Source organism: Myotis yumanensis, unplaced genomic scaffold, assembly GCF_028538775.1.
Source record: "Myotis yumanensis isolate MYYU_CA2020_CCGP unplaced genomic scaffold, mMyoYum1.0.hap1 SCAF_1, whole genome shotgun sequence".
Taxonomy (NCBI): Eukaryota; Metazoa; Chordata; class Mammalia; order Chiroptera; family Vespertilionidae; genus Myotis; species Myotis yumanensis.
In genome coordinates this window covers 68,194,378-68,220,266 of record NW_027223752.1, presented here as the reverse complement: position 1 = coordinate 68,220,266, position 25,889 = coordinate 68,194,378, and the positions used below count along the sequence as shown (strand labels likewise).

At 42.8% G+C, this 25,889-nt stretch overlaps 1 protein-coding gene across 4 annotated transcripts in view; it reads left to right on the top strand.

Moving 5' to 3' along the window:
- Positions 1-14,872, top strand: part of SLC28A2 (solute carrier family 28 member 2) — a 31,575-nt gene extending 16,703 nt beyond the window's left edge. For 3 of the 4 annotated variants that reach the window (XM_070423510.1, XM_070423511.1, XM_070423512.1), the window contains 9 exons: positions 340-420; positions 2,049-2,174; positions 2,257-2,387; positions 3,042-3,210; positions 3,399-3,596; positions 4,422-4,503; positions 5,780-5,878; positions 6,086-6,197; positions 12,453-14,872. In XM_070423510.1, the coding sequence (XP_070279611.1) occupies positions 340-420; positions 2,049-2,174; positions 2,257-2,387; positions 3,042-3,210; positions 3,399-3,596; positions 4,422-4,503; positions 5,780-5,878; positions 6,086-6,197; positions 12,453-12,570 (1,116 nt within the window). In that variant the 3' untranslated portion in view covers positions 12,571-14,872. The other variant, XM_070423513.1, reaches the window with a different exon arrangement.
- Positions 14,873-25,889: the final 11,017 nt, after the last annotated feature.

The following is a 25,889-nucleotide window of genomic DNA, read 5'->3' as shown; positions in this document are numbered from 1 at the left end:
AACCAGTGTGAAAAGACAAACTCAAGCATGCCTGATGTCAGATGGCCAGGCCCAGGCTCTAGGTAGGCTGAGGAGCAGAGCAGGAAGAGAAAATGGGCTGGACTGCTATTTCATACTGACTTTTAATCTACTAGCTTTGGAAGCCAAGAGTCCTGAGTCCTGGTCCAGGCGCTGTAATTTGCTTTGTGGCCGTGGGCTTGTCATTCCACTTCTCTAGGCTTTAGTTTCCTTACCAGTAAATGGAGAAGGGAATGGGGGTAGGGGTTTGGGAGGAGTCTTGCTAGATACTCTCCAAGACTTCCACTAATGTTAACGGTTTAGGTTTTTGTATCCCTTTAGGTTGCCTGGTTTTTACAAATTACCATGGGCACGACCGCCACAGAGACCCTAGCTGTGGCAGGAAACATCTTTGTGGGTATGGTAAGTACTCTGAGGCCTTCTGATAATTTTTTTCCTGGGAATACATGATGTGGCAGAAAACAGGTTGAGAAAAGTATGTTTTCCTTCTGAAAAGTCAAATAAATGAGATGTATGGGCAGTCAATCACTGATGAAAGAAAACTCAGAAGTTCAAAGGAAACTCGGCTACTGCTTTTACCCTTCATGTGTAATACAACTACTTACCTGGATATACTTAGTTTGGACATCCTTAACCACTGATCCAACTTCTTACACAGGAATATAGGGAAATGTCCTGGTCCAAATCTCACCGCCTTCAGTGTGCTCTATGGTTCTAGTTTCTCCCTGTGATCCGTGTTTTCCAGGGTCTCTGAGGAGGCAATAATTTGTCTTGCTCAGAGCTAACACCAAGGCTCTTCCCCATAACACATTGTTTGATACATTTATATGGAATAGGTGCTCAATATATGCTATTGACTGATTAACTCAATGTTAGGGACAATGACAATGGCTTGTCAAATTGACAAGGAGTTAGTACTGAGGTCTTCCTCTCTCAAGGCCCTTGGCTGATTAACTGTTTCTGAAATGTTTTCAGAGAACTTCTGCATGCTTCCACCTTAGCACTGCACATTTTACTGAAGTTATCCATAATTGGCTTAGTTTTCTGTTCTAGACTATAAGCTCCTATCAGTAGAAACTTTTCCTTATTTATATTAATATCCCTGGCATCTAGTATAGCACTAGGCACATAATTGTCACTCATTAAATGAAAAATAACATTATCTTAGGTTGATGCTAAATACAGTTTAGAATTGGGTCTTCATAATTTCATTACATTTTCACAAACATATATTTTTATTTCATCAACAATGGGCTTTAATAATATATTTGCAATTAATTTAACAAGTACTTTAAAAAAATATATTTTATTGATTTTTTATAGAGAGGAAGGGAGAGGGATAGAGAGTTAGAAACATTGATGAGAGAAACATCAATTCAGCTGCCTCCTGCACACTCCCTACTGGGGATGTGCCTGCAACCAAAGTACATGCCCTTGACTGGAATCAAACCTGGGACCCTTCAGTCCACAGGCCAATGCTCTATCCACTGAGCCAAAGCGGTTAGGGCTTAACAAGTACTTTTAAAGCTACTAATATGTACTCAGGAAATACACTGTATTTCATAAGGTCACTCATTAAATACATTAGGTCCTCAAATAATGTATGGACAAAAAGTATTTCATTCAATTTTATTTCATTATAAAGTTGATGAGATGCCATAGGAACTTAACTCTTGTTTATATCAATTAGTCTATGGTAAAACTGGTTTCATTATACAGTCACAGAACTTATCAACATTAAGTGAGGATGTACTGTAGCTGATTTTAGACATAGAGAAAAAAATATACCATTCCCCCTTCCATAGCATTTTAGAATTTAAATAAATAAGACAAACATGTATGAAAATTGATGATAACAATACCAGCCAGGATACGATTAGGTGCCAGAGAGAGTGAGGCAGATGCTGGGAGGGCCTACAAACAGAGCTCTGTCCTGGAAGGGCACTCACACTAGAGGGATGTGTCCCTGAGGGCACTCTGGGGTGGGGAGTCACATCCTCTTGAATCTGACTCGCTTCTCCTGTTCACAGACAGAGGCACCTCTGCTCATCCGTCCATACCTTGCAGACATGACACTCTCTGAAATCCATGCAGTGATGACCGGAGGGTTTGCCACCATTTCAGGCACTGTGTTGGGAGCCTTCATATCCTTTGGGGTAGGCACCATCTGTTTGATCACTCCTGGGTAAACCCAAGTCTGCGTTCTGCAGACTCTGATTCCTATGTCTGGCCTTACAGATTGAAGCGTCATCTTTGATTTCTGCATCTGTGATGGCTGCCCCATCTGCTCTTGCTTTGTCAAAGTTGGTATATCCAGAAGTGGAGGAATCCAAGTTCAAGAATAAGGAGGGAGTAAAATTGCCCCGTGGGTGAGTACAATGAGGCATATAATTTGGGAGAGGCTGAGGTCAGGTGCAGAGTCAAGAGTAGTGCTGTGGTGGCAGAGGCTTCAGGTCTCCTGGAGAAAGAATAATATGATTCTATATTCCCTCTTGTCCACCTCTGCCTCTAGCTCAAGCGTTCTCAACCTTCCTAATGCTGTGACCCTTTAATACAGTTCCTCATGTTGTGGTGACCCCCAATTTCATTGTTACAAATTGAACATAATTAAAGCATAGTGATTAATCACAAAAACAATATGTAATTATACATGTGTTTTCCGATGGTCTTAGGCAACCCCTGTGAAAGGGTCGTTCGACCCCCAAAGGGATCTCGACCCACAGGTTGAGAACCGCTGCTCTAGCTGATCATGTAGGTTTTATTTGTTTAACCCTTCAACTGCCTCTGTCTTCTGCAGACCAGTATCCTCTGTCCTAGGTGTTAGTGCAATTTCATGACAATTAAATCTGATACTGCTTCACTATAATTTCCACCACAAGGATCACTAAGGAACCCCATCACCTTTTAAGCTGGTCTTGCACCTTCCTCCTGCACTTCTGAACCACAGGAAAAGTGGAATTTCTCTTCTGAGAGAGGCTGAGACTAATCCAGACACCATATTCTTCTATGCCCAATGACCACAGGAAGGAGTCGAATATCCTGGAAGCTGCCAGCAATGGAGCCTCAGATGCCATAGGCCTTGCTACTAATGTAGCAGCCAACCTGATTGCCTTTTTGGCCGTGTTGGCCTTCGTCAATGCTGCCCTTACCTGGCTAGGGGAATTGGTAGACATACAGGGGCTCACTTTCCAGGTAAAGAATTACATTTGTTGGGCTGCCCCTGTAGATTGTATTTAAGTGGTCCTTGAACTGTGCGTGCTCCCCTGACCCACAGTGAGCTAAAAGAAAGTATGGATAGAAGGGTGGAGGAGACTAAGTTAAGGCTCCAGAGAAAGTCCTTGGGTCCTGACCTGTGTTACTTGTTCTTTCTTTTCACCTAGGTGATTTGCTCCTATATCCTAAGGCCTATGGTTTTTATGATGGGTGTAGAGTGGGCAGATTGTCCAATGGTGGCTGAGATGGTGGGGATCAAGTTCTTCACAAATGAGTTTGTGGCCTATCAGCAACTGTCTCAATACAAGAGCAAACGTCTCTCTGGAGTGGAAGAGTGGATCGGGGGCGAGAAACAGTGGATTTCTGTAAGTGACAATTCAGAAGAGCATAAGTCATTTGTGGGGAGACAGAAAGTGTTACACAAGTTTGTTTCACACCCATGGACCCCTTTCCAGGGTCCCAGGCCTAAACCACAAAGAAGCATAACAGTATACTTAGCTCCAGTCCCCTGAGGTCTGTGTGCTATTCCTCCCCTGCATTCTGACCCAACTTTTCTCTATAATGTAGTTTACAGTTGGGGCAGTTCAGGGTGGACACTATTTTTGATGATCTAAGGTCCCCTTCTTCATGTATAAGTTTATTTTTTTATTTTTATTTTTTAAAATATATTTTATTTATTTTTTACAGAGAGGAAGGGAGAGGGATAGAGAGTTAGAAACATCGATGAGAGAGAAACATCGATCAGCTGCTTCCTGCACATCCCCTACTGGGGATGTGCCCGCAACCAAGGTACATGCCCTTGACCAGAATCAAACCTGGGACCCTTCAGTCCGCAGGCTGACGCTCTATCCACTGAGCCAAACCGGTCAGGGCTTCATGTATAGGTTTAAATGCTATAAATTGATCTCCTTTTCTCTCTCCCTCTATCTCAATCATCCTCATTCTTAGGCCTTCTCCGTACTCATGGACTTGAACAAGAAGAGTGCTGGGCAAAGAGGCCCATTGTGGTTGCCATAATATTATTCCTGTAATAACTCAGGAAGTGATTATTTTCTGAGCATCTTTCCCATAGTCTTTAGGGTAATGTGGAAAAGATTGGGGATTCTATGATCTTTGGAACTTCTATCATGATTTTATGACTACACATATGGGACTGAATTTATTTACTTATTTACATGTGTTTTTCCTAGGTGAGAGCTGAAACCATTACAACATTCTCACTCTGTGGATTTGCCAATTTTAGTTCCATAGGAATCACACTGGGAGGCCTGAGTGAGTTATTTCATTTTCCCAGCTACCCAATAAGCCAGACAGACTCCAGTTTCTGTAGTAAGCAGTCTGGTGCTTCAGTACAAGTTGAGACCAGATAGAGAAGCTGGTGTGAAATGGGCCCTGATTGGCACAGATAATTTGGAGTTAAGGCAACCATGCTGCCTGACTATGCATGGAGCCCACACTGGATTTACAATCTCAATTTCTGTTACTCTTTTTCCGTTCAAAGGCTCAAAAGACTTATTTTACTTTTATTTTCCCTTTGAGGAAGATTATCATGATATTACTTTTATTTTGCCATTAAGTGGGTATTATGCATATATAAGTAGAGATACTTGGTTTATTATTCAGTACCAAAGGTACTTTCTGAGATTAGGCTGCTCACCAGTTGTCTTCACAGAAGTAGGAGTTGCATAAGGAATCAAAAGACAAATAAAATCATCAGACACATAAGGCAGATAGACAGTAAGAACCACTGGTATCAAGTGTGGGATTAAAAGCTAAAAATCACTAGGTGGGGGAGGGGTAAGTATTTGAAGCAGACACAGATACATTTAGATTGTGGGTGATGGTTGGATGAAAAAGTATGAGGAAAGTGGAGTTGTCCTTGAGGGCAGGGAAAGCAAATGCCAAGAGTTTGGAAGATCCAGGTTAGAAATAAAGTGTAAGAAGAAATGCAGCTAAGTGTGTCCATTTAGAATCATTAAGAATCATTAAATTGATTTATTTGGCTGCTGGTTGAACAATTTCAAGGTGAAACAATTTCCTTTTGGTTTATTTCCCCCCTTTGTTAAATGCTTGTCTGTGCTGTTCTAATTCTGATGCCCAATTACTGTCTGATTGTGAGATTGCCATCTAGCAGTGGGATGTGCATCATGTGACTGAGGTTTAGGCAGATGTGGCCGTCCTTATCCCTCTGGCTCCAAACAGTCCATCAGATTCTGGTCCAACTAGTGAACACCAGGCATCTGTGTCTGTCTGGACCAAACTGGAGCTTTCCTTGATCTAGATGCATCTTGGGAATGTTCATGGAACCACTGAAGTTAGGGTCAGACACACATTCCTTGACCTGGGAAATGTTTGAGTTAGTGAACCCTCAGGACTACTGTATATACACACTTCTTAGGGCACTGCTGGCCAGCCTCTGGTGGTTAGTAGTAAAAAAAAAGCTATTCATCTGCTGTGTTTTGTTCTTCTGCATTCTTTAATTGGGGCTCATGGGAAATACCAGATTGGCTGGTGAGGAAGAGATAAAATTATTTTGTTTTGTCTGCAGCATCAATGGTACCCCACCGGAAGAGTGACTTGTCCAAGATTGTAGTCAGAGCCCTCTTCACAGGGGCCTGTGTATCCCTTATCAGTGCCTGTGTTGCAGGTATGTACTTCAGTTTAGTCTCTTGGTAGAACTCACACACCTAGGAACTGATAAGATCTCTCTCAGAATACCGATTTAACCATCCATCACAGATGCATAGAAAAGGCACCTAATCTACAACCTTCTCCAATTTACACCCAAATTATTGAGAGCTATCAGGAACATGTGTAAAATCTTCCCCTTACGATCTCTGTCTCCTTTATCCAGGAATCCTCTATGTTCCCAGGGGAGCTGAAGCTGACTGTGTCTCCTTCCTAAACACAAGTTTCACCAATAGAACCTATGAGGCCTATGTGTGCTGCAGAGAGCTCTTCCAGAGGTGAGTGAGCATCAGGACCCCAGCTTCCTCCTCTTACACTCTGCCCTCAACTCAGGAATCTTCTGGGAGAAATAGGGTATTGAGAGTAATCATGTGGATCCTGAATAGAGTGTTTAAGAAGGAAGATGGGTATTTGTGGTGGTCTAGATCTATGCTCTTTTCTCTTATTACTTATTTCTCTTATTAGTATGTATTATCTCTAGTGTGGACAAGTGACAGATCTTACCGATGTTGGTGGGATACTTAGAAGTGGAAGGGCAGGGGAAGAAGAAAGGAAGTGTGGTTTCCCTCTTGTGACCAGAATGCTGTAGGTGAAGGCTTGGCAATGGTCCTAAGTGGCTAAAAAATTATGGGCTTCTCCAGACAGAAATGATGACTGAAAGAGGATCAAGTTGAATTGGTCATGATGCATTCAGAAAAATGAATTTGTTTACCAATTTCTGGGATATCATAATGGTTTTCTGTTTTCTCATGTAAGGAGCTGGTAAACAAGTAAAAAACCGGAACAATCTGAAAAATCAGTTATTCTTCTTAGATTCCTAAGAGAGGTGAGAACACACAGAAAACAACTGCCCTCAAGATTAGAGAGACAGGTGAATAGAGATAGTCACTGAGACTATCTCTATTGGAGCAGAGACTCAGGAGTGGAAACCTATGCAGGTGTAGGAAAACCTGAAAGTGTAATTGCTGAAGGCATAGTGAGGACAAGTCTGAATGTTAAAAACTTGGGGGGGGGGGTGACAGTTATAGGGGGCATCCCCACACTTTTGTGAGCTTTACCTCCAGGAGATAAACCAGGTTCTCACAGTAAATAGAAAAGAAACAGAGATGAAGTTCTGGTGTACTTCAAATGGTTCCCTTTCCCCCTCCCTGGGTGAGGGGGAAAAGGAACCATTTAAAAACATACCAGAGACTCTGTTTTTGTTGTTGTTGTTCACACATGTTTTTATTTATTTTGGGTGAATACCAGGAGTAGAATTGCTGGGTCCTAGAGTAGATACATGTATGATGAAAAATATGCTATTGAGAAGTTGGTCTGTAGAACAGTAGAACTGTATGGTCAAATACAATCACTTTATCAGGTGCTCCATTTGAGTCTTAGTTTTCTATGAGTTATTTTCTTTAAACAATTTTTTATTTTTCAATTATAGTTGGCATGCAAATTTATATTACTTTCAGTTGTACAACCCAGTGATTAGACATTATATAACGTACTAAGTGATCATCTTGATAAATCTCATACCCATCTGACACCATACATAGTTATTATATTATTGTCTATATGCCCTATGCTGTTCTTCACACTCCTGTGACTATTCTATAATTACCAATTTTTACTTCTTAATCCCTTTACCTTTTTCACCCATTCTCCCAACCCCTGTCCCATCTGTCAAAATGCTCTCTGTATCTATGTCTGCTTTTTTAAAATTGATTTCAGAGAGAGGAAGGGAAAGGGAGAGAGAGATAGAAACATCAATGATAAGAGAATCATTGATCAGCTGCCTCCTGCACCCCGCCTACTGAGGATCAAGCCTGAAACCTGGACATGCGCCCTGACAGGGAATCGAACCAGCAACCTCCTGGTGCATGGGACGATGCTCAACCACCTGAGCCACACTGGCCAGGCTGTTGGATTTTTTTATTTAATCCTCACCAAGGATATATTTTTTAAAATTGATTTTAGAGAGAGGAAGGCAGAGAGAAAGAGAGAAACATCCATGTGGGAGAAACATCGATTGGTTGCCTCCCATATGTGCTCTGACCAGGGATTAAACCCACAATCTGGGTATAAGCCATGACCTGGAATTGAACCCGCCACCTTTCAGTGTATGGGATGATGCTCCAATCAACTGAGAAGAAAGGAATAGAAAAAATATTTGAAATAATAATGACTGAGAATTTTCTCAAATTAATGTCAGACACCAAGCCAAAGATCCAAGAACCTCAGAGAACACAAAGCAGGATAAATGCCAAAAAAACTCCACCTAGGCATATTTTCAAACTACAGAAAATCAAAGATAAAGAAACATACTAAAAGAAGCCAGGAGGGGGAAAAAGAGAGCATATATAAGCTAAAAGAACTAGTTATAGGATACACAGAAAGAAAGATTTGAGGAACTAGAATGTTTAGTTCTGCCAAAATAAAAGATGTGTACAGTAGTGATATATGGGTGAGTGAAGAGAGTTTTGAAGACAATGAAGAGAGTTCTGGGAGGCGAGGCTAAAAATGTTAAAAGGCCTTGTATGAAATGCTAAGGAATTTAGATCTTGACTTACAGAATTCTGAACATTGGCATGATAAGATTTTTTTAAAGATAATTCTTATAGCCATTTAGATGTCTGGGAGACCAATAAACACATTGCTATAATAGTCTAAGTGACTAAATGGTGACAGCTGATACTAAGTGGTTATGGGGATGAAATGCACTAGACCGAGGAGAATTAATGGGATTGGTCATTGCTAGATAGGAGGGAAGGATGGGGTAGGGAAGGGAAAGGAGCCTCAAGTGATTGTCTTCTTTGTAGCTTGCAAAAGTGGGTCTAAAAGGGATGACACTAGCTCACTGAGAGGAGGTCTAGTTTCAGGAATGGGGATAAAGGGGAAAGATTATGGTTTAGCTTAATTCAGTTGGATATGTTGACTTGGAGGTACCTGTGGGACCACCACGTGACACTACTCACAAGCCAATCGGGGTCTGGGGTTCAGGAGAGAAATCAGAGTGGGAGATATATTTGGAAATTATCATTAAATAGGTGATCTATTCACTATATAGGCAGATGTTTGGGTGCTGGCTGCTTAACAAGTTACTATGCCAAATAAACAGATATTACCCTCTTGTGTTTGGAGGTTATCATCAGAGTAGGCAACCAACAATCTTTAAAAAATAATCCCTTTATTGTACTATTAAAGATGAATTATAAACAGGATAGTGACATAGTTTGATTCCTATGTTCTTGTGGCAGTCCAGTGGAGTTCATTGTAAGCACAATCTAAAGTAAATGAATAAAGTGAAAAATGCTAATTTTTGTTTAACAATGAGTTGTCTTTCCATCTCTGAACTTCACTGAAAAATTAACAGAATACTCTTTCTTGCTCATTTCTGCCTCTGAAGCTGTAATGGACTTCTTGTCTATAGTCATTTACTTAGTGTCATTAGCATCTAGATCAGGGATGGGCAACCTTTTTGACTCGAGGGCCACAATGGGTTCTTAAACTGGACTGGAGGGCCGGAACAAAAGCATGGATGGAGTGTTTGTGTGAACTAATGTAAATTCAAAGTAAACATCATTACATAAAAGGGTACGGTCTTTTTTTTTTTTTAGTTTTATTCATTTCAAATGGGCCGGATCCGGCCCGCTGGCCGTAGTTTGCCCACGGCTGACTAGATTCTAAAAGAGATCATGTTTTTGTTTATACTAAATAAGTTTTGAGTCACTCCAGACCAAGATGGGAATGAGGAGGCTCCTGAATTTCCCTCCTCCAAGCTACACTGAATGTACAGCTATATTGTAATTCCCTCCAAGAAAACCAGAAACTAGCTGAGTGACTCCTACACATTGGGAAAATACCCACATTGAATTGGGTAGGAAAGGCTAAGACACAGTCTCACCATAAACCCCACCCCTGGCACAGAACCATACAATTGAGGGAATTCCTAACTCATCTTCTCCCAGAGGAGGGAAGGTTTTGGACTGCACATCTAGGGCACCAACTTCTAAGGTTCCCACCTGAGGGGCAGGTGCCCCAAACACTTAGCTCTGAAATAATATGGGGCTTGGGTTTCTGAGTCTCCCAGAACTATAGCAAACCAAGAGTAGTCTTAACAGGGGGTGAGCACTCATTGCGGCTATCCTCCAAGGCTCAGTGCAGAGGGAACAGGCAAACTTACTCATCTCCCAGTCTTTCCCAGGAAAGGGCTCAACAGTACACTTTCCAAATTGCTGCCTAGACTGTCGCTTCTAATGAGCATGCGTCTAAGTGCTCACTGCAATCCTCCCCGGATCCCAAACAAGCCCATGGGCACTTCCCCGACCTTTTCCCCCAGGCTCGCTTCAATGATGAAACCGGGTCAGCAGCATTTCTCCGGGAAGAGTGTTACACACCTATGGTGCCTCAGGTTTTGTGGTGTTGCCCAAGGGACAAGCCCCCAGGTCACCTGGCTCTGATAACCAATGTGGCTTGCATTCGTGAGTCCCCCGTGTCTAGCTTCTAATTAGCATGTATCTATGGGATGATGGTGATCCTCCTTGGAGCCCACTTTCTCCCTCCAACAATAAAACCAATTTTCCAGTATCTCCCTGGAAGGAGCATGTATATACATCTAATGCCCCAATTTAGATGGCTGCCACAGGCCCCCAAATCACCTGGCTCTGGTAGTAAACTGGGCTTGCATTGGAAATCCATTTCCAGTGGGAAATCTAGCCAACAAAGATGAAGTTTTTAAATGAGCACAGAAGCAACCCCCAATAGCTACACACCCAGGTTCAGCACAGAGGGAGCAGGCACAAATGCCCACCTCCCAGTTTCTCCCTGAAAAGAATCTGACCGCAGCTGGTATCTAAGGATCCAGCTTCTAATTAGCCTGCATTCAGGCGCTGACTGCAAACCACCCCTTCGGGACACTAACGAGACCTACACAGAGACACATAATTAAATTGTTAAAAGTTAAAAACAAAGAGAATTTAAAATCAGCGAAAGAAAAGTAACTTATTATGTGCAAGGGAATCCTCATAAGAATATTTGCATATTTTTCAACAGCAACCTTGTAGTTTAGAAGGGAGTGGGATAATATATTCAAAAGAAAAACCTGCCAACCAAGAATACTTTATCAGGCAGAGTTGTCTTTCAGAAGTGGAGAAATAGTGTTTTTCAGACAAGCAAAAGCTGATGGAGTTCATTACCACTAGACCAGCCTTACAAGAAACAGATAGTAATACAATCTTCCTAAACTGATTAAGACTTGTTTTGTTGCCCTAACCCAGTGGTCGGCAAACTGCGGCTCAGAAAACCGCAGCTCTCGAGCCACATGCGGATCTTTGGCCCCTTGAGTGTGGCTCTTCCACAAAATACCTGCTCTTCCACAAAATACCGACTTCTGCGCATGGGCCATGAAGTTTCAATCGCACTGTACATGCGCGCCCGCACGTGGTATTTTGTGGAAGAGCCACACTCAAGGGGCCAAAGAGCCGCATGTGGCTCCAGAGCTGCGGTTTGCTGACCACGGCCCTAACCGATTTGGCTCAGTGGATAGAGCGTCAGCCTGCGGACCAAGAGGTCCCACGTTCGATTCCAATCAAGGGCATGTACCTTGGTTTCGGGCACATCCCCCGTAGGAGCTATGCAGAAGGCAGTTGATCAATGTTTCTCTCTCATCGGTGTTTCTAACTCTCTATCCCTCTCCCTTCCTCTCTGTAAAAATCAGTAAAATATATATTTCTTTAAAAAAAGACTTGTTTTGTTGCCTTGCATCTGACCTATCAGATAATTTTCATGTGTACTTGAGAAGAATGTACTGGTATATTCTGGTGTTGGATGGATTGTTCTGTAAATGTATGGTAGTCTATCTGGTATATCATATCATTTAAGTCCAAAGTTTCATTGTTGATTATCTGTCAGTATGATCTATCCATTACTAAGTGGGAATATTAAAATCCCCTACTTGTATGAAGGTTCCCAAATAAATTAAAAATAGAGGTACCACGTGACCCAGCAATCTCACTTCTAGGTATATATCCAAAGAAAATGAAATCACTATCTGTATTCCCATGTTCATTGCAGCATATTCACAGTAGCCATGGTATGAAAACCACCTCTGTGTCCACTGACAGATGAATGGATACAGAAAACGTATCCTTATGAAAGAAGGAAATCCTGGTATTTGTAACAACATTAAGCAAAGTGAAATAAGATCGACAAAGACAAATACTGCATGGTATCACTTATATGTAGAATAAAAAAAATTTTTTTTAAGTCAAACTCATAGAAACAGAGTAGAGTGGTGGTTGCCTGGGACTGGGAGGGGGGGCAGTGTATATAGGAGGTGGTGGAAATAAATGCTTATATACAGGTCTTATCTTGGGCATGAATGAGAAAATAAATATACTTAATTCTGTCCTATTTAATTGGTCATTGCAATTGGATCCATTTATAGGTTGTTGTTTTTTTCCAGTTGCTTGGTAGAACTTATTGATATGTCTTGTTGAATTTTTAAAAAAATCTGACCCACTATGTATCTCTCTGGCTTTTCATTTCAGTACTTCTCTGAATGGTACCAACGCTCCTTCTTTTTCTGGTCCATGGGAAAATAAAGAGTTCAGTGCCATAGCCCTTACTAACTGCTGTGACTTCTACAACAATGCTGTGTGTGCCTAAGGCTGGTCCATTTTCATAACAGTCTCAGTCTTGACAGACTTTTGATGGTAAAGGTATTTATGTAGTCAAGAGTTCCCACTCTACAACTAACTCACCATGATCTTTAACAGTACATGTAAAAAAATAATTTGGTTCACTGTATGCCAATAATGAAAATCAGCATTTGTCTTTCCATTATTTGGCTGAACCAAATAGGAAATTCTTTATGGGCTCTGTCTGAGTTTACATGTGAAATAATAAATATTACCATATCAAAAATATCTGGCAAATCTTCCTTCTAGTTGCCACCTTAAAAATTCTGTGATACAGTCTGCTATAAATGTGACTTAGTATGTAATGCACACTGTGGTGAAAAGCTGTATTTCTTGGAGTTCTGTGGATGAGATAGATTTATGGTTCTAAAGATACATATGAAAGTTACATGAATATATAATGATGAAATTTTTTTCTGGTTGTCACACATACAACCTCCTTAACATAACATAGTAAACAAAAAGTATTTCCTATCTACAAACTTGAAAGGAATGTCCATTTCTTCAAGATCCGTACTTTGTTTTAGTATTGTGCTTTAGTGCCCTATTTGTCTCAAGTTTACAGGGAACCCTTCAAAACAGGATGTCAATTTTGCCTCCCAGGGGGCGTCTGGCAATGTCTGGAGACATTATTATTATTTTTTTAAATATATTTTATTGATTTTTCACAGAGAGGAAGGGAGAGAGATAGAGAGTTAGAAACATCGATGAGAGAGAAACATCGATCAGCTGCCTCCTGCACATCTCCCACTGGGGATGTGCCCGCAACCCAGGTACATGCCCTCGACCGGAATCGAACCCGGGACCCTTCCGTCTGCAGGCCGACGCTCTATCCACTGAGCCAAACCGGTTTCGGCTGGAGACATTATTACTTGTCACAAATGGGGGAAGAGGGGAAGGACGCTGCTGACATCTACTAGGTAGAGGCCAGGATTGCTATTAAGCATCCTATAATGCACAGGTTTCTCTGGCCCCAAATTTCACCACTCTGATTTAAAATGTCTAGTATATTCCTTATATCTAATATTATTTATAGTATTAAAATATTATGCTATTAAGAGTTTCAAAAGGATATAGAGTTCCTCAAAAGTTAAACATGGAATTACCTCATGTTCCTACAATACCACTCCTAGGCATAGATGCAAAAGAACTGAAAATAGATATTCATACAAGTATATATGTACATGTTTACAGTAGCATTATTCATAACTAGAGGCCCGGTGCATGAAATTCGTGCATTGGGGGAGGGGTTTCCCTCAGCCCAGCCTGCACCCTCTCCAATCCGGGACCCCTTGGGGGATATCCAGGGGATCGGGCCTAAACCAGCAGTCAGGCATCCCTCTCACAATCCTGGACTGCTGGCTCCTAATCGCTCACCTACCTGCCTGCCTGGTCACCTCTAACTCCCCCCCCCCCCCCCCCCCCACGCCCCGGACCTGATCGCCCCTCACTGCCTCTGCGTGCTGGCCTGATTGCCCCTAACTGCCCCCTGCTGCCAGCCAGGTCACCCCCAACTGCCTCCTCCCTGCCAGCCTGGTCGCTCCTAACTGCCCCCCCCCCCACCAGCCTGGTCACCCTCAACTGCCCCCCTCTGCTGACCTGGTCACCCCCAACTTCCCCCCCGATGGCCTGGTCACCCCCAACTGTCACCCCTGCCGGCCTAGTTGCCCCACCCAGCCTGCTTATTCAGTCATTTGGTCAGTCGCTCACTAACCCCCCTGCCAGACTGGTCTTTGGCAGCCATCTTGTGAGGGTGTGAATGTCAATTTGCATACTACCTCTTTGTTATATAGGATAGTCAAAAGATGGAAACAGTCCAAATGTCCATCAATGGCTGAAAGGATAAACAAACTGTGTTATGTACATTTGATGGAATTTTATTCAGCCATAAAAAGCATGAAGTACCAATATATGCTACTTACAAAGAGAAACCTGGAAATGTTATGCTAAGTCAAAGAAGCCAGACACAAAGGCTTGTTATTGTATGATTCTATTTTGTATGATTCCATTTATGTGAAAGTTCAGAACAGATGAGTTCATAGAGTCAATATAGGTTGGTGGTGCCAGGGCTGGGGGGCGTGGGGAATTGGGAGCAACCACTTCACGAGCATGTGGTTTTACTTCAGGGTAATGGAAATGTTATGGAACTAGTAGAGGTGGTGGTTGCACAGTATGAATGTAATACATGTCATTGACTTGTTCATTTTAAAAAGATCAGTTTTATGTAATGTGAATTTCACCTCAATAAATTATATTTATATGTCTAAAAATGGATGTAGATACTTGTATGTTCCTGTAACTAATCTACCTTCTTCCACCTCACAGTCTTCTGAGCTCAGAACTTCTTGGTCTTCTTTCCAGTCTCCATTCCAATCTCCTCTCTCCTATTTCCCAAAGTTGACATAAAAGAAAGCGAAGCCTCAATAAACTGCTTCCTGACCTGCACACTGATGTTCACCCTGGCCTGGTTTCTTTCTGCGAGGCAGCAGAATGCAGTGCTTGGTGGTACTGGACACTTGGCCAGATTACTTGGGTTCTAATTCAGGCTCTGCCACTAAATGTACTAAATGAATGTACATTGGGTGAACTCCGGCAAATTCCTTAACTTCTCTGTGTCATGGCTCCTCATCAATAAAATGGGGGTAAATGGACCTACCTATAGGCAAAGGTTGTGAGGTTGACAGCTCACTGTAGGCTCAATGTAAGGGTTACCTGCTACTAATCATTACTATTTAAGGAGCTTAGTTCACGACTATCAGTTTGAGTTTTGTATGCAATTTAGTTCACACAAGGAAGCTTGTAGCACGGAGGGGAGGGAACTCATTATCTCCTTTCAGGGGGAAGGGCGGGCTTTCTTATTCTCAGTTTCCTAGTTAAAGCAAATCTGGTTTAAACTCCCTCACTTAGAGGGCGGAGCTGTAACAGCAGGAAGCACGGCAATCATTAACACCACCACCTGCAGAAGAGTCTCACCAGCCAGAGAAGCGAACAGGAAAACCCGGCACCGAATGTGATCTCTGCAAACTCAGACAACTTCCCAGTTGAGCACGAAGGTGACTTGGGCGGAAATGGGCTGGGCAGCCGGGGTTGGGTGCAGGCACGGGATCAATGATTCTCGGACTCATCCTGGGGGCGGGGCAAACATGCCCACGCCCCGGTTTAGGAAGCGCTTGCGCTTGGCTTCCACAAACCAGTGCTCCTAGGGTCCCTGATGGAGGAGCGGCAAGCAGAGAGAAGAGAGGAAACTGGGGAAGAGGGAGGGGAAGAGAAAAGATAAGCAGGACCAAGAGAAACAGGAGTTGTGAAAGGAGGCTGTGGGAGTAATAGTGTGGAAAGGGGACCATGTGATGAGGAAAGGACAGTGGCCACCTGAGTCATTTAGTGGGTCAAGTCTGTTCTCTGAAACACTACCCATGACGTCCCTCTTGTGCATATTGTTCCACAGCCTGCCCTTTTGTTTAAGGTGTGTGGACGTCTTTCTAGGCCAGTACATATGGACGTACCTCATTCATTCTGTTGGCTACATGGTACCCCAGGTAAGGAGGTACTTACGTTATCCTTTCTCTATTAATGGGCATTTCTATCGATTTATATTTGGCCAATTATTTCTGGAAGCCTGAGGCACACAAATTTTGTGTTTGACTCCCACTTCTGACTTAGCTTTAGATGCCCCATCTACTCTTGGTGGAAGTTCTTGCCTAAGCTATTGGTTGTCAAGCCAGGTTCTCACCCCTGTGAGAATAACTGACTTTTTTTTTTTCCAGTAAAATTCAGATTATATTTTATTTTATTTATTTATTTATTTTAATTTTTCGCTTAAAGTATTACAAAGGGTATTACATAAGTGTCCTTCTCCCCCCCCCCCCCCCGCCCTTGACAAGCCCCTGCCCTCCCTTACCCCCCAGTGTCTTATGTCCATTAGGAGAATAACTGACTTTTAAGACAGAAATAAAAAGATTAGGAGCCAGAAGATCTGGATTCAAAGTCTTGGCCTGAGTTCCTTTGAAGCCACGTGAAAATTCTTAATCTCTTTGAAGCTCAATATCCACTTCTGAATAATGAAGGTGATGATAGTTATATCTACCTTACACGTTGCTAGAAAATTTGAATGTACATGAAAAGCCACATTGTGGAAATGGTAAGGTCTCCAAAAATAGTCTTCTCACAAGTAGTTAAAGTGCAAGGACCTCAGAGAGTCTGCTCCTTTATACATGAACTTTCGCTTGGTACTTATCACACTTCTGGCATTGCTTACTTATTGAGATTTACATGTTTGCTTTCTTCCCCCATTTAATCCATACAACAACCCTTTGAGGAAAGTACTATTACTATCCAAGTTTTCCAGGAGAGGAAATATAGGCTTAGAGAGATTATAAATTGCTCCCTAGACTCACATAGTAAGTGACAGAGCTGGGATTTGAGCCCAGGATCTGTCTAACTCCAAAGGACTTGCTTATAACCACTACGTCTATTCTCATACGACCTCAGGCTTCCCTGCCTACATCTGCTTGCTCTAATCCAGTGCCTCAAGGCCCACTGGTTTAATCCAAGTGGTCTCATCAGCTTCTAACATATTTACACTTTCTGAAGTACCTGTGTGCCAGTCATGTCCTGCTGTGTGGCATCTTGTATTTTTGTCTTATTTTGCTGTTTGTCTTATTGTTGTCTTTTATTGAAGCAAATATAAAAATAATTGTTATAAAATCTGGAAATTCCCTCAAAGACCAAAATGTCTTTATTTAACAAGTTACTTTTATCAGCCCTGAATGTGGAGCTCCAGGAGGAAAGAGACCAAGTCTGTTTGCTGCCAAAGCCCAGGAGCTAGCACTGCCTCGCCTAAATAAATACATGGTAAATAATAAATGAAGTGTTTAATATTGGTTGAGGACTAAAAAAGATGAAGCTCCAAGGTTTGGTCCTACACCTGAGGCAAAACGAACACAGAGAAAATGTTTGCCAAATGAAAGCACATGCATAAAGCACTTTTTTTGGTTTGGTTTTTTAAAAAATTGTTTTATTGCTTAAAGTATTACAAAAAGTATTACATATGTCTCCTTTTGCATAAAGTACTTTTAATGCCTGATATAAAGTAAGCATTTAGTCAATGTTAGTTATTGCTACATAAGTGTAATAGGGATGGGGTGGGGCTTATACGTAGCAGGTAGAAAATAGGAAGGCAAAAGAAAGAAAAAACGAAGCAAAATGATGCTGAACTATGGCTGCTTGTGAAGAGATGGCCAGGGAGGACTTCTCAAAGGCAGAAATGGGCAAAGGGCATTTAAGAACAGGGATACCTAATATTTACCCTACTGTAACCCCACTAGTTTTGCCCTCAAATCTTCAGTAAAAGCCTGTTCTACAGATGATCTAGTGTCAGTAGTAGTATTTTGAAGAATTCAAGAAACTAAGTGGTGTCCAATGTAGATGGCGTGCTGTAAATGGATCAGTCAGCAGAGACAAAGCAGTCAACAGGAGTAAAAATAGAGTCATAGATTATAAGGCAAGAGGTAAGGTGTCCAAGAAACCTCAGAAATATTGGGGGCAATACTGTGTTGTTTTTTCTCATTTGATATAGGATGGGGGTTCAAGACCATATCCATTAAATCTTAAAGGATGAGGGATTCTCCAGTAGGCTGAAGGACTTTGGGACATCAAGGCAGCTAAACCTTGAATTACACTTCTGTGGTTATTCTATATAGGTTGTGTTTATGATATGGCCTCCCAGCTGGATTGCACATTTTTGCAACTAGAAACAATGAAAAATGAGTTGAAGTTGCATGGCATTTTTCTATGTATGAATGTCCTCTTTATATTAATTCATTTGAGCTAACAATTTTTTTAGTATTTTTTGTCTCTCCCCGCCACCCCCCCCCCCCCCATGTCCTAAATAGTTTTATTGGCACTCCACCATGCCCACTCATTTACGTACTGTCTGTGGCTGCTTGGGGCACAGTGAAGTTGCTGCGATAGAGGCTATGCAAAGCTGCAAACATTTACTATCTGGCCCTTTATAGGAATATGGAGAGCGGCTACAGTGTTTGGACAGGTTCAAGCCTCGGACTAATGAGAGGGCACAGTCCTCTCGGGCAAAGCCACATGCAAATCCCAGCTTGGAGGGCAAAGCCCTCCCAGCACAATTATAGCCAAAGGCTATGGTTGTAAGCTTGACCTTATGGTCCGAACCTGTGGTCCCAGGTGGCTAAGTGATATAGGCTGCAGGAGGTGCAGCAAGTGCTGCCAAAACAAAGCTTGATAGAGTTCAGGTGCATGTAACTGAGTAGATTCGAAACCCGAGAGAACATTGTAAACATCTTGACCACGCCCTTACTTTGCCTCGTGGAATCTGGGTATAAAATAAAGACTCGGCTTGCAGGCTGTGGTGCTGTCTCTCCATCCGAGAGCAGTGTCCCATCTAGCCCCAGCTTTATTCTCTTGTCTGTTTTCTTTAATCCTTCACTGCCCCCTCCTCAGGTTCACCCTGGCCATGCTGAGCGCGGCTCATAGGAAACCCTGCCACAGAGGATGAGGCCCTGGATACTAAAATGAGGCCCACTTGTGGCCACTGTCTGGACCTCTTTCTAGCCACCTTTTTCTTCTGACTCCTCACACCTGCCTCTTTCCTTTGGCTACAAGCTCCGGACTATTCTGATTGTCCCGTACCACATCCAGGAGAGTTTGTCTCCTTTGGCTTTAACAGAACTTTTTGTGGTAAGCATGATGAAATCACACACACACAGACACACACCCTCCCCCGCCCTCCATTTTAATGACAAGGAAATTCAGGTGGAGAGAGGTATACTTGCCTTTGGTTACAGAGATAACAAGGACAGAAGCCAAGCTATGTGAAAAGGACAGGGCTTACTAAGGCTTTCTATTATCTGGGTGAAATCTAGTTTTCCAACATCTTTCTTACCACTGTCTCATGCCACCCATCCATGTATGTAATTACCACACAGAACTACTGACTTTCCCTAAGAAATCGAAACCTAAGTGACTTTAAAAAAGGTACCTAACCTCTTGGAGCCTCTATTCTCACAGTTATAGAAATTAAGATGATAATGGCTTCATTGAAGGGTAGTGGAGATTAAACATCTTAATGTTAAAGCACTTGGAACATAGAGATGCTTAAGGGATGTTCTCTTCTCTCCTGGTTCCCTGGCTTGCTTTCTTTTGCATTTATCCCAAATTAAAGTCCAATACTTTCTGCATAACTCTACCACATATTTCTTATATTTTTTTTGCAACTTCGATGAAACCCAGCTCCATGTTGCTGAGCATGTCCCACTCGTCTCCTGGGCCCACAGTTAGTCTCAGAAGGGTGGGGCTACGGGCTGGATTAGTTCTGGCTGGTAGTCTTTGGGGGTGGCCTGAGGCATTTAGACAGGTGCCCATGCCATGTTAAGGTACAAGTCCAAAGATCAGAGCTGATAGAGCCAAACCTGTATTCAGGTAATGGGGGTGATGTCGATTTGGGAAGAGGGGCAATTAGGTCATCAAATGGTTTAAATGCAAAGATGAGACTGTTATGATAGACATTTGTCTTCGACAAGAAAAGCATGATTTAGTAAATTTATTAGAAACCACCCATGTTACAGCTTACATTTTTCATTAGACTGAATAACTTCTACTGGGTTTATTTTTAAAAACTTAACTCTTGCTTCCAGAAAAGCAAAAGGCATATTTTTCAAAGCCCCAAATTCACTTTTTTTCAGTCTCAAGGCTCAAGTCTATTACATTTATCACTACATAGATTTACCCTGACTGTAAAAATCCTCTCTCTATATTTTAAGCAGGAATCAAAACAGAACATTGAAGCTGTTTTTATCATACAGAACAGCAATTTCTTGGCTGAAATCATATTTCCACTTGTCAAGAGCGGTTATACCCTCGAGGGAAGTAAACATTATGTCTGTAGCACTGAGTGCCTCACAGAGAAAAATGGAGAAGGGAGCCCTCTTTTCCATGGTGACAAGACTAAGATTTGAATTATTCATCAAATGAAGGCTATTTATTTATGATTAACCTAGCTCAGAGGATAATGTAGCACATTTCCCAAGGAAAATATTAGCCTTCAGGTATTTGACATTTGAGAGTTCCTGTATTCATGGTTTCAGAAGCAAATCTACGACTCTGTGAATAGGAAAATGATCCATCCACTGCATAGCTGTAATTTATAGAACAGAAAATAATGTCAATTCATTTTCTTAGTGGACTTCAGAGACAAGTTAAATGTTTAAAAGAGTATTTTAAGGTGGCTATACAATGGAAGGCATTATCACTAGTCATATTTTTATAAAGGCAAACTACTCAGCCTCATTGCATAGCTGTGCACTGCTTGGCAGGTGGCCACAACCATTGCGAATTTGTTGCAAAACCTTTTGACTGCCTGGATGCCTCATCCCTGCCCCTGCTCCTGCTGCTATGGATGGACCACAGCCCATGGCATTGCTGAACCACTGAGATGTGTCTGGCTGTGTGTCAGAGTGCTGACTGAATCTAGTGGTGTTTAACAAAGGCTCAGAGGGGATGGAGAAAATGCTCCCAGCAGCCATGTCACATAATAATCACACACAAAAATTTCACTTAATTACCATTGCTAATAATAGCTAACATTTGCTAAGTACTTACTAAATGCCAGGCACTGGGTACTACTTGACTTGAGTCCTCGCAAAAACTCTGTGAAGTATCCTTTAGTCATAAAGCCACAGCCTCTGTTGCAATCTGGCCCCACAAACTGAGGGGCCCCCACATGTAGTACTGACTAGGCGGAAGGACTGAAGCACTTGGAAATGGGCTAGAATGGAATACAGAGGCTCTAGCTTCCCAAGAAGCCACCTGGAGGGACTAGGTCATATAATCTGTAAGTGTGGTGAATTAATATCTGGGGTGGGATAAACCTTAACCAATGAGAGACAGAAAGAAGCCAACATTGCTCACTCCTCCTGTGTGATAGAGGGTTCTGAGAGGCAGTAGCTCTGTAAGTTCTTTCTGGAGATGTCCTGGAAGTTCAAGCAACCACCTTTGTTTGCAGTGAAGCTATGGCCATCTGGGTAACACATCTCTCATGTTTGTTTTCACTTTTTTCCTGCCTCACTTCCTTTTTCTTTCACACTCTCTTCCCTGGAATTTCACCCATCAATAAAGCATTAATACATAATCTTATGCTTCCAGCTTTGTTTTCTTGGATCCTGTTAAAATGATGGTCCCAGGAGTGGTCTTTAAGAGTAGACCCTCAAAATAGGATTGTGGAATTGAATAGCCCACCTACCTGAAGGCAGAAGCCTGGTTTTCCTCTTGGTAAGTACAGTGGGGCCTTGACTTACGAGTGTCCCGACTAACAAGTTTTTTGAGATACCAGCTCCCTAGAGTCACATAGTACTTCTCTACTCTGTCAGCTCTAAGTTATGTTGTAGGTAAACATACAAGATGAGCAATTTCACACTTCCTTCCCAAATATGCTCCTCCCCCTGCATTCACTGCTTTGTAAATATTATCCCCATCCCCAGTCTCCCTGAAAGAGTCCTCTTTGTCGCCCAACATCTCTTTTCTGTTTATAACTTGTTGATTCTCTCAAACATCTATTTCCTCTTCTTACTCTTTCGCTCCTGGATCAGCACAGCAGCGTCCTGATTGGCCTTCAGTCCTTTCACACCACTGCCACCAGCATGATCTTTCTAAAACACAAGTCTGGTTATGTTGATTCTTTGCTTAAAATTCACAGTCTCTCCTGCCTATAAGATCGTTCTGATCTGGACATGGCACACAAGGCTTCATGACATGGTGTCTCTATATCTTTCCAGTATTTCCTTTCACCATCCCGTTTTCCAGGAACATCACATTATGCTGTTGTTTTCAAAACACTAGGCTCACTCAAACTTCCTTTCCCATGCTGTTTTCCCTGCCAGAGGTATTCCAAAGCTCTCTCTGATCCTCCTCCTCCACGTCCTTTTAGCAGATTTTTCCTCCATTTCAGCTCCCTCTTCTCAATTCTCAGCAGCCACAGCTCAAGCCACGACTTCTCTGGAGTTCTCTTTCTAGTTCTCTAATCAAAGACTGTGAAATAGTGAAAATAAGCTCAGACTCAAGTCAAGTGGCCTGGGACTTTAAATTCTGACTCTGCCACCTACTGGTGGCATCGATTTTGTCCATTAGAAAATTGTAGTAATAATACCGATCTGGCAGGGTAGCTGTGAGGGTGAGGAGTAACATTTCTGCAGTACCTGGGAGGAGGTGCTGAAGAAAGGGTAACAGTTACTTTTCCTGTTGTGGAATTCACTTAGACATACACGCCTCATCTCAAAGTCAGTTTTTCTTTCCTTCCAAAGCAATTCCTCCTCCAGATACGTTCAGTTCCATTAGTAGTTCTGCCATTCTTTCAGCCATTCAGGCTGCAAACCTATCATATTAGATTTCTTGTCATTCTTCATCTGCCCATATTTAGCAAGTTACTGGATCCTTCCCCCCTTCCTTTCCATCTTCCACCATCCTAGGCTTATATTTCAGAATTTCATACCTGGACAATTGTCATTGCCTTCTGGCTAGTCTCAAAACACCACGTTTATCAATGTCATTCCTTTGTGCCAATGCGTTCTCATTAGCTATGGAATAAAATGTAAATTCCTTAGTACGGAATAAAGTCTTCCACAATCTGGTCCTACGTTGCCAGATTTAGCAAATAAAATTACAGGGTGCCAGTTACAGTACAAAGAACATCTGTATTCCACTCTCCCAGATTCCTAATTAAGATTTTATCACGTTTAAAAAATATCTAACCAACCTCTTTGTCTTTCAGTTGATGCTCAACTTGGGCAGGGAAGAAGGGTGCTTCTTATTGACACTCTCCCTCCACTGCTTGCAAAACTTCAGCATGGAATTTAATTTCCTGGGAAGCAAAGATTTTTTATTTCATATTTGGCTATTCTTCGGAAAGACCTGTTGCATTTTCACAAATTGAAATGCAAACAGTCTAAAATTCTTCATTCTGCTGCTAGCTGTTGTTCACTACCTCACCTGAAAAGGCACTATCTATCCTCATCAAATCACTAGCCAAATGATGTCCTGATGACCTGGGATGGGCCTCAGGGAAATATCTCTAAGTAAACAAATTGTTGCCCCGGTGTGGTAGGGACAACCCCGGTGAGGTTGAAACGGCCCCTGTGAGGTAGGGACGACCCTGGTCAGGTCGAAACGGCCCCAGTGTGGTAGGGACAACCCCGGTCAGGTTGAAACGGCCCCCGTGAGGTAGGGACGACCCCAGTGAGGTTGAAACGGCCCCCGTGAGGTAGGGACGACCCCAGTCAGGTCGAAACAGCCCCGGTGTGGTAGGGACGACCCTAGTCAGGTTGAAACAGCCCCGGTGTGGTAGGGACAACCCCGGTGAGGTTGAAACGGCCCCCGTGAGGTAGGGACAACCCCGGTGAGGTTGAAACGGCCCCCGTGAGGTAGGGACGACCCCGGTCAGGTCGAAACGGCCCCGGTGTGGTAGGGACAACCCCGGTCAGGTTGGAACAGCCCCGGTGTGGTAGGGACAACCCCGGTGAGGTTGAATCGGCCCTGGTGAAGTCGGGACGGCCCCGGTGAGGTTGAAACGGCCCCCGTGAGGTAGGAACGACCCCGGTGAGGTTGAAACAGCCCCCGTGAGGTAGGGACGACCCCGGTCTGTAGGGACAACCCCGGTCAGGTCGAAACAGCCCCAGTGTGGTAGGGACAACCCCGGTCAGGTTGAAACGGCCCCGGTGTGGTAGGGACGACCCCGGTGAGGTTGAAACGGCCCCCGTGAGGTATGGACGACCCCGGTGAGGTTGAAACGGCCCCCGTGAGGTAGGGACGACCCCGGTGAGGTTGAAACGGCCCCCGTGAGGTAGGGACGGCCCCGGTGAGGTTGAAACGGCCCTGGTGAGGCTCAGACAGCCCTGGTGAGGTTGAGACTACTTCAGTGAGGTTGGGACAAATAAAGGGGACCAGTATGGACTGATGTACAGGGGTAGATACAGAAGCAGAGCAACATTGAACAGAATGTTAAACTACAGTGGGAAGCCTGGGGAGGGTTGGGGGGGCGATTAAGAGACCAACTGAAGGACTTATATGCATGCATATAAGATTAACCAATGGACACAAGACACGGGGCGGGGGGGGGCGGGGGGTAGGGTTGGGGGGAATGTCAAGGGGGGGAAAAAAGGAGACATATGTAATACTTTAAGAAATAAAAATTATTAAAATAAAAAAAAAAAAAACAAAAAAAACCAAATTGTTGGAAGTACTTTGGTGTGGTATTACATTCCTCTAAGGGATTTTTGTTTGAACTCAGATTGTGTCAATGAGTTTGGTGGACTTCCTCCCAAAGAAAGTATAAAGGAGGTGGGAATTTAAAAATCAGCCCAGCCCTAGCCTGTTTTTCTCAGTGGTTAGAGCAGTGGTTCTCAACCTTGGCTGCACGTTAGAATCACCTGGGAATCTTTTTAAAATCCTGATTTCTGGGCCTCATCCTCTGAAAATTGTTTGTTTGTTACTAATGTTGTGGCCCCACCCCATACAAAGAAACAGAATTTCTGGAGGATGAGGCCCAGAAATCAGTATTTTAAAAAGATTCCCAGGTGATTCTAATGTGCAGCCAAGGTTGAGAACCACTGGGTTAGAGTGTTGGCCCGTGGACTGAAGGGTCTTCAGTTCGATTTGGTCTAGGGCAGTGGTCGGCAAACTCATTAGTCAACAGAGCCAAATATCAACAGTACAATGATTGAGATTTCTTTTGAGAGCCAAATTTTTTAAACTTAAACTATATAGGTAGGTACATTGTTATTAACTTAATTAGGGTACTCCTAAGGCTTAGGAAGAGCCACACTCAAGGGGCCAAAGAGCCGCATGTGGCTCGAGAGCCGCAGTTTGCCGACCACGGGTCTAGAGCACTTAACTCCACATGGGAGGTAACCAATCAATGTGTCTCTCTCACATCGATGTTTCTCTCTGTCTCTCCCCCTCCCTTCCACTTTCTTTAAAAATCAATGGAAAAAAATATCCTTGGGTGAGGCTTAACAAAAATAAAAATCAGCCCATAGTCCTGCCTCTTTAGACATAAACATTTTTAAGTGTACTAATTATTCTAAAAGTATGAAAATAAATTTAAATTTATTTTTAATTAAATAAAATAAAGTTAGTAATTTATCCATTTCAAACGAAATTTATTTTAAAAATTAATTAGAAGATCAGCCCTAGCTGGTTTGGCTCAGTGGATAGAGCATCAGCCTGCGGGCTGAAGGGTCCTGGGTTCAATTCCGGTCAAGGGCACAT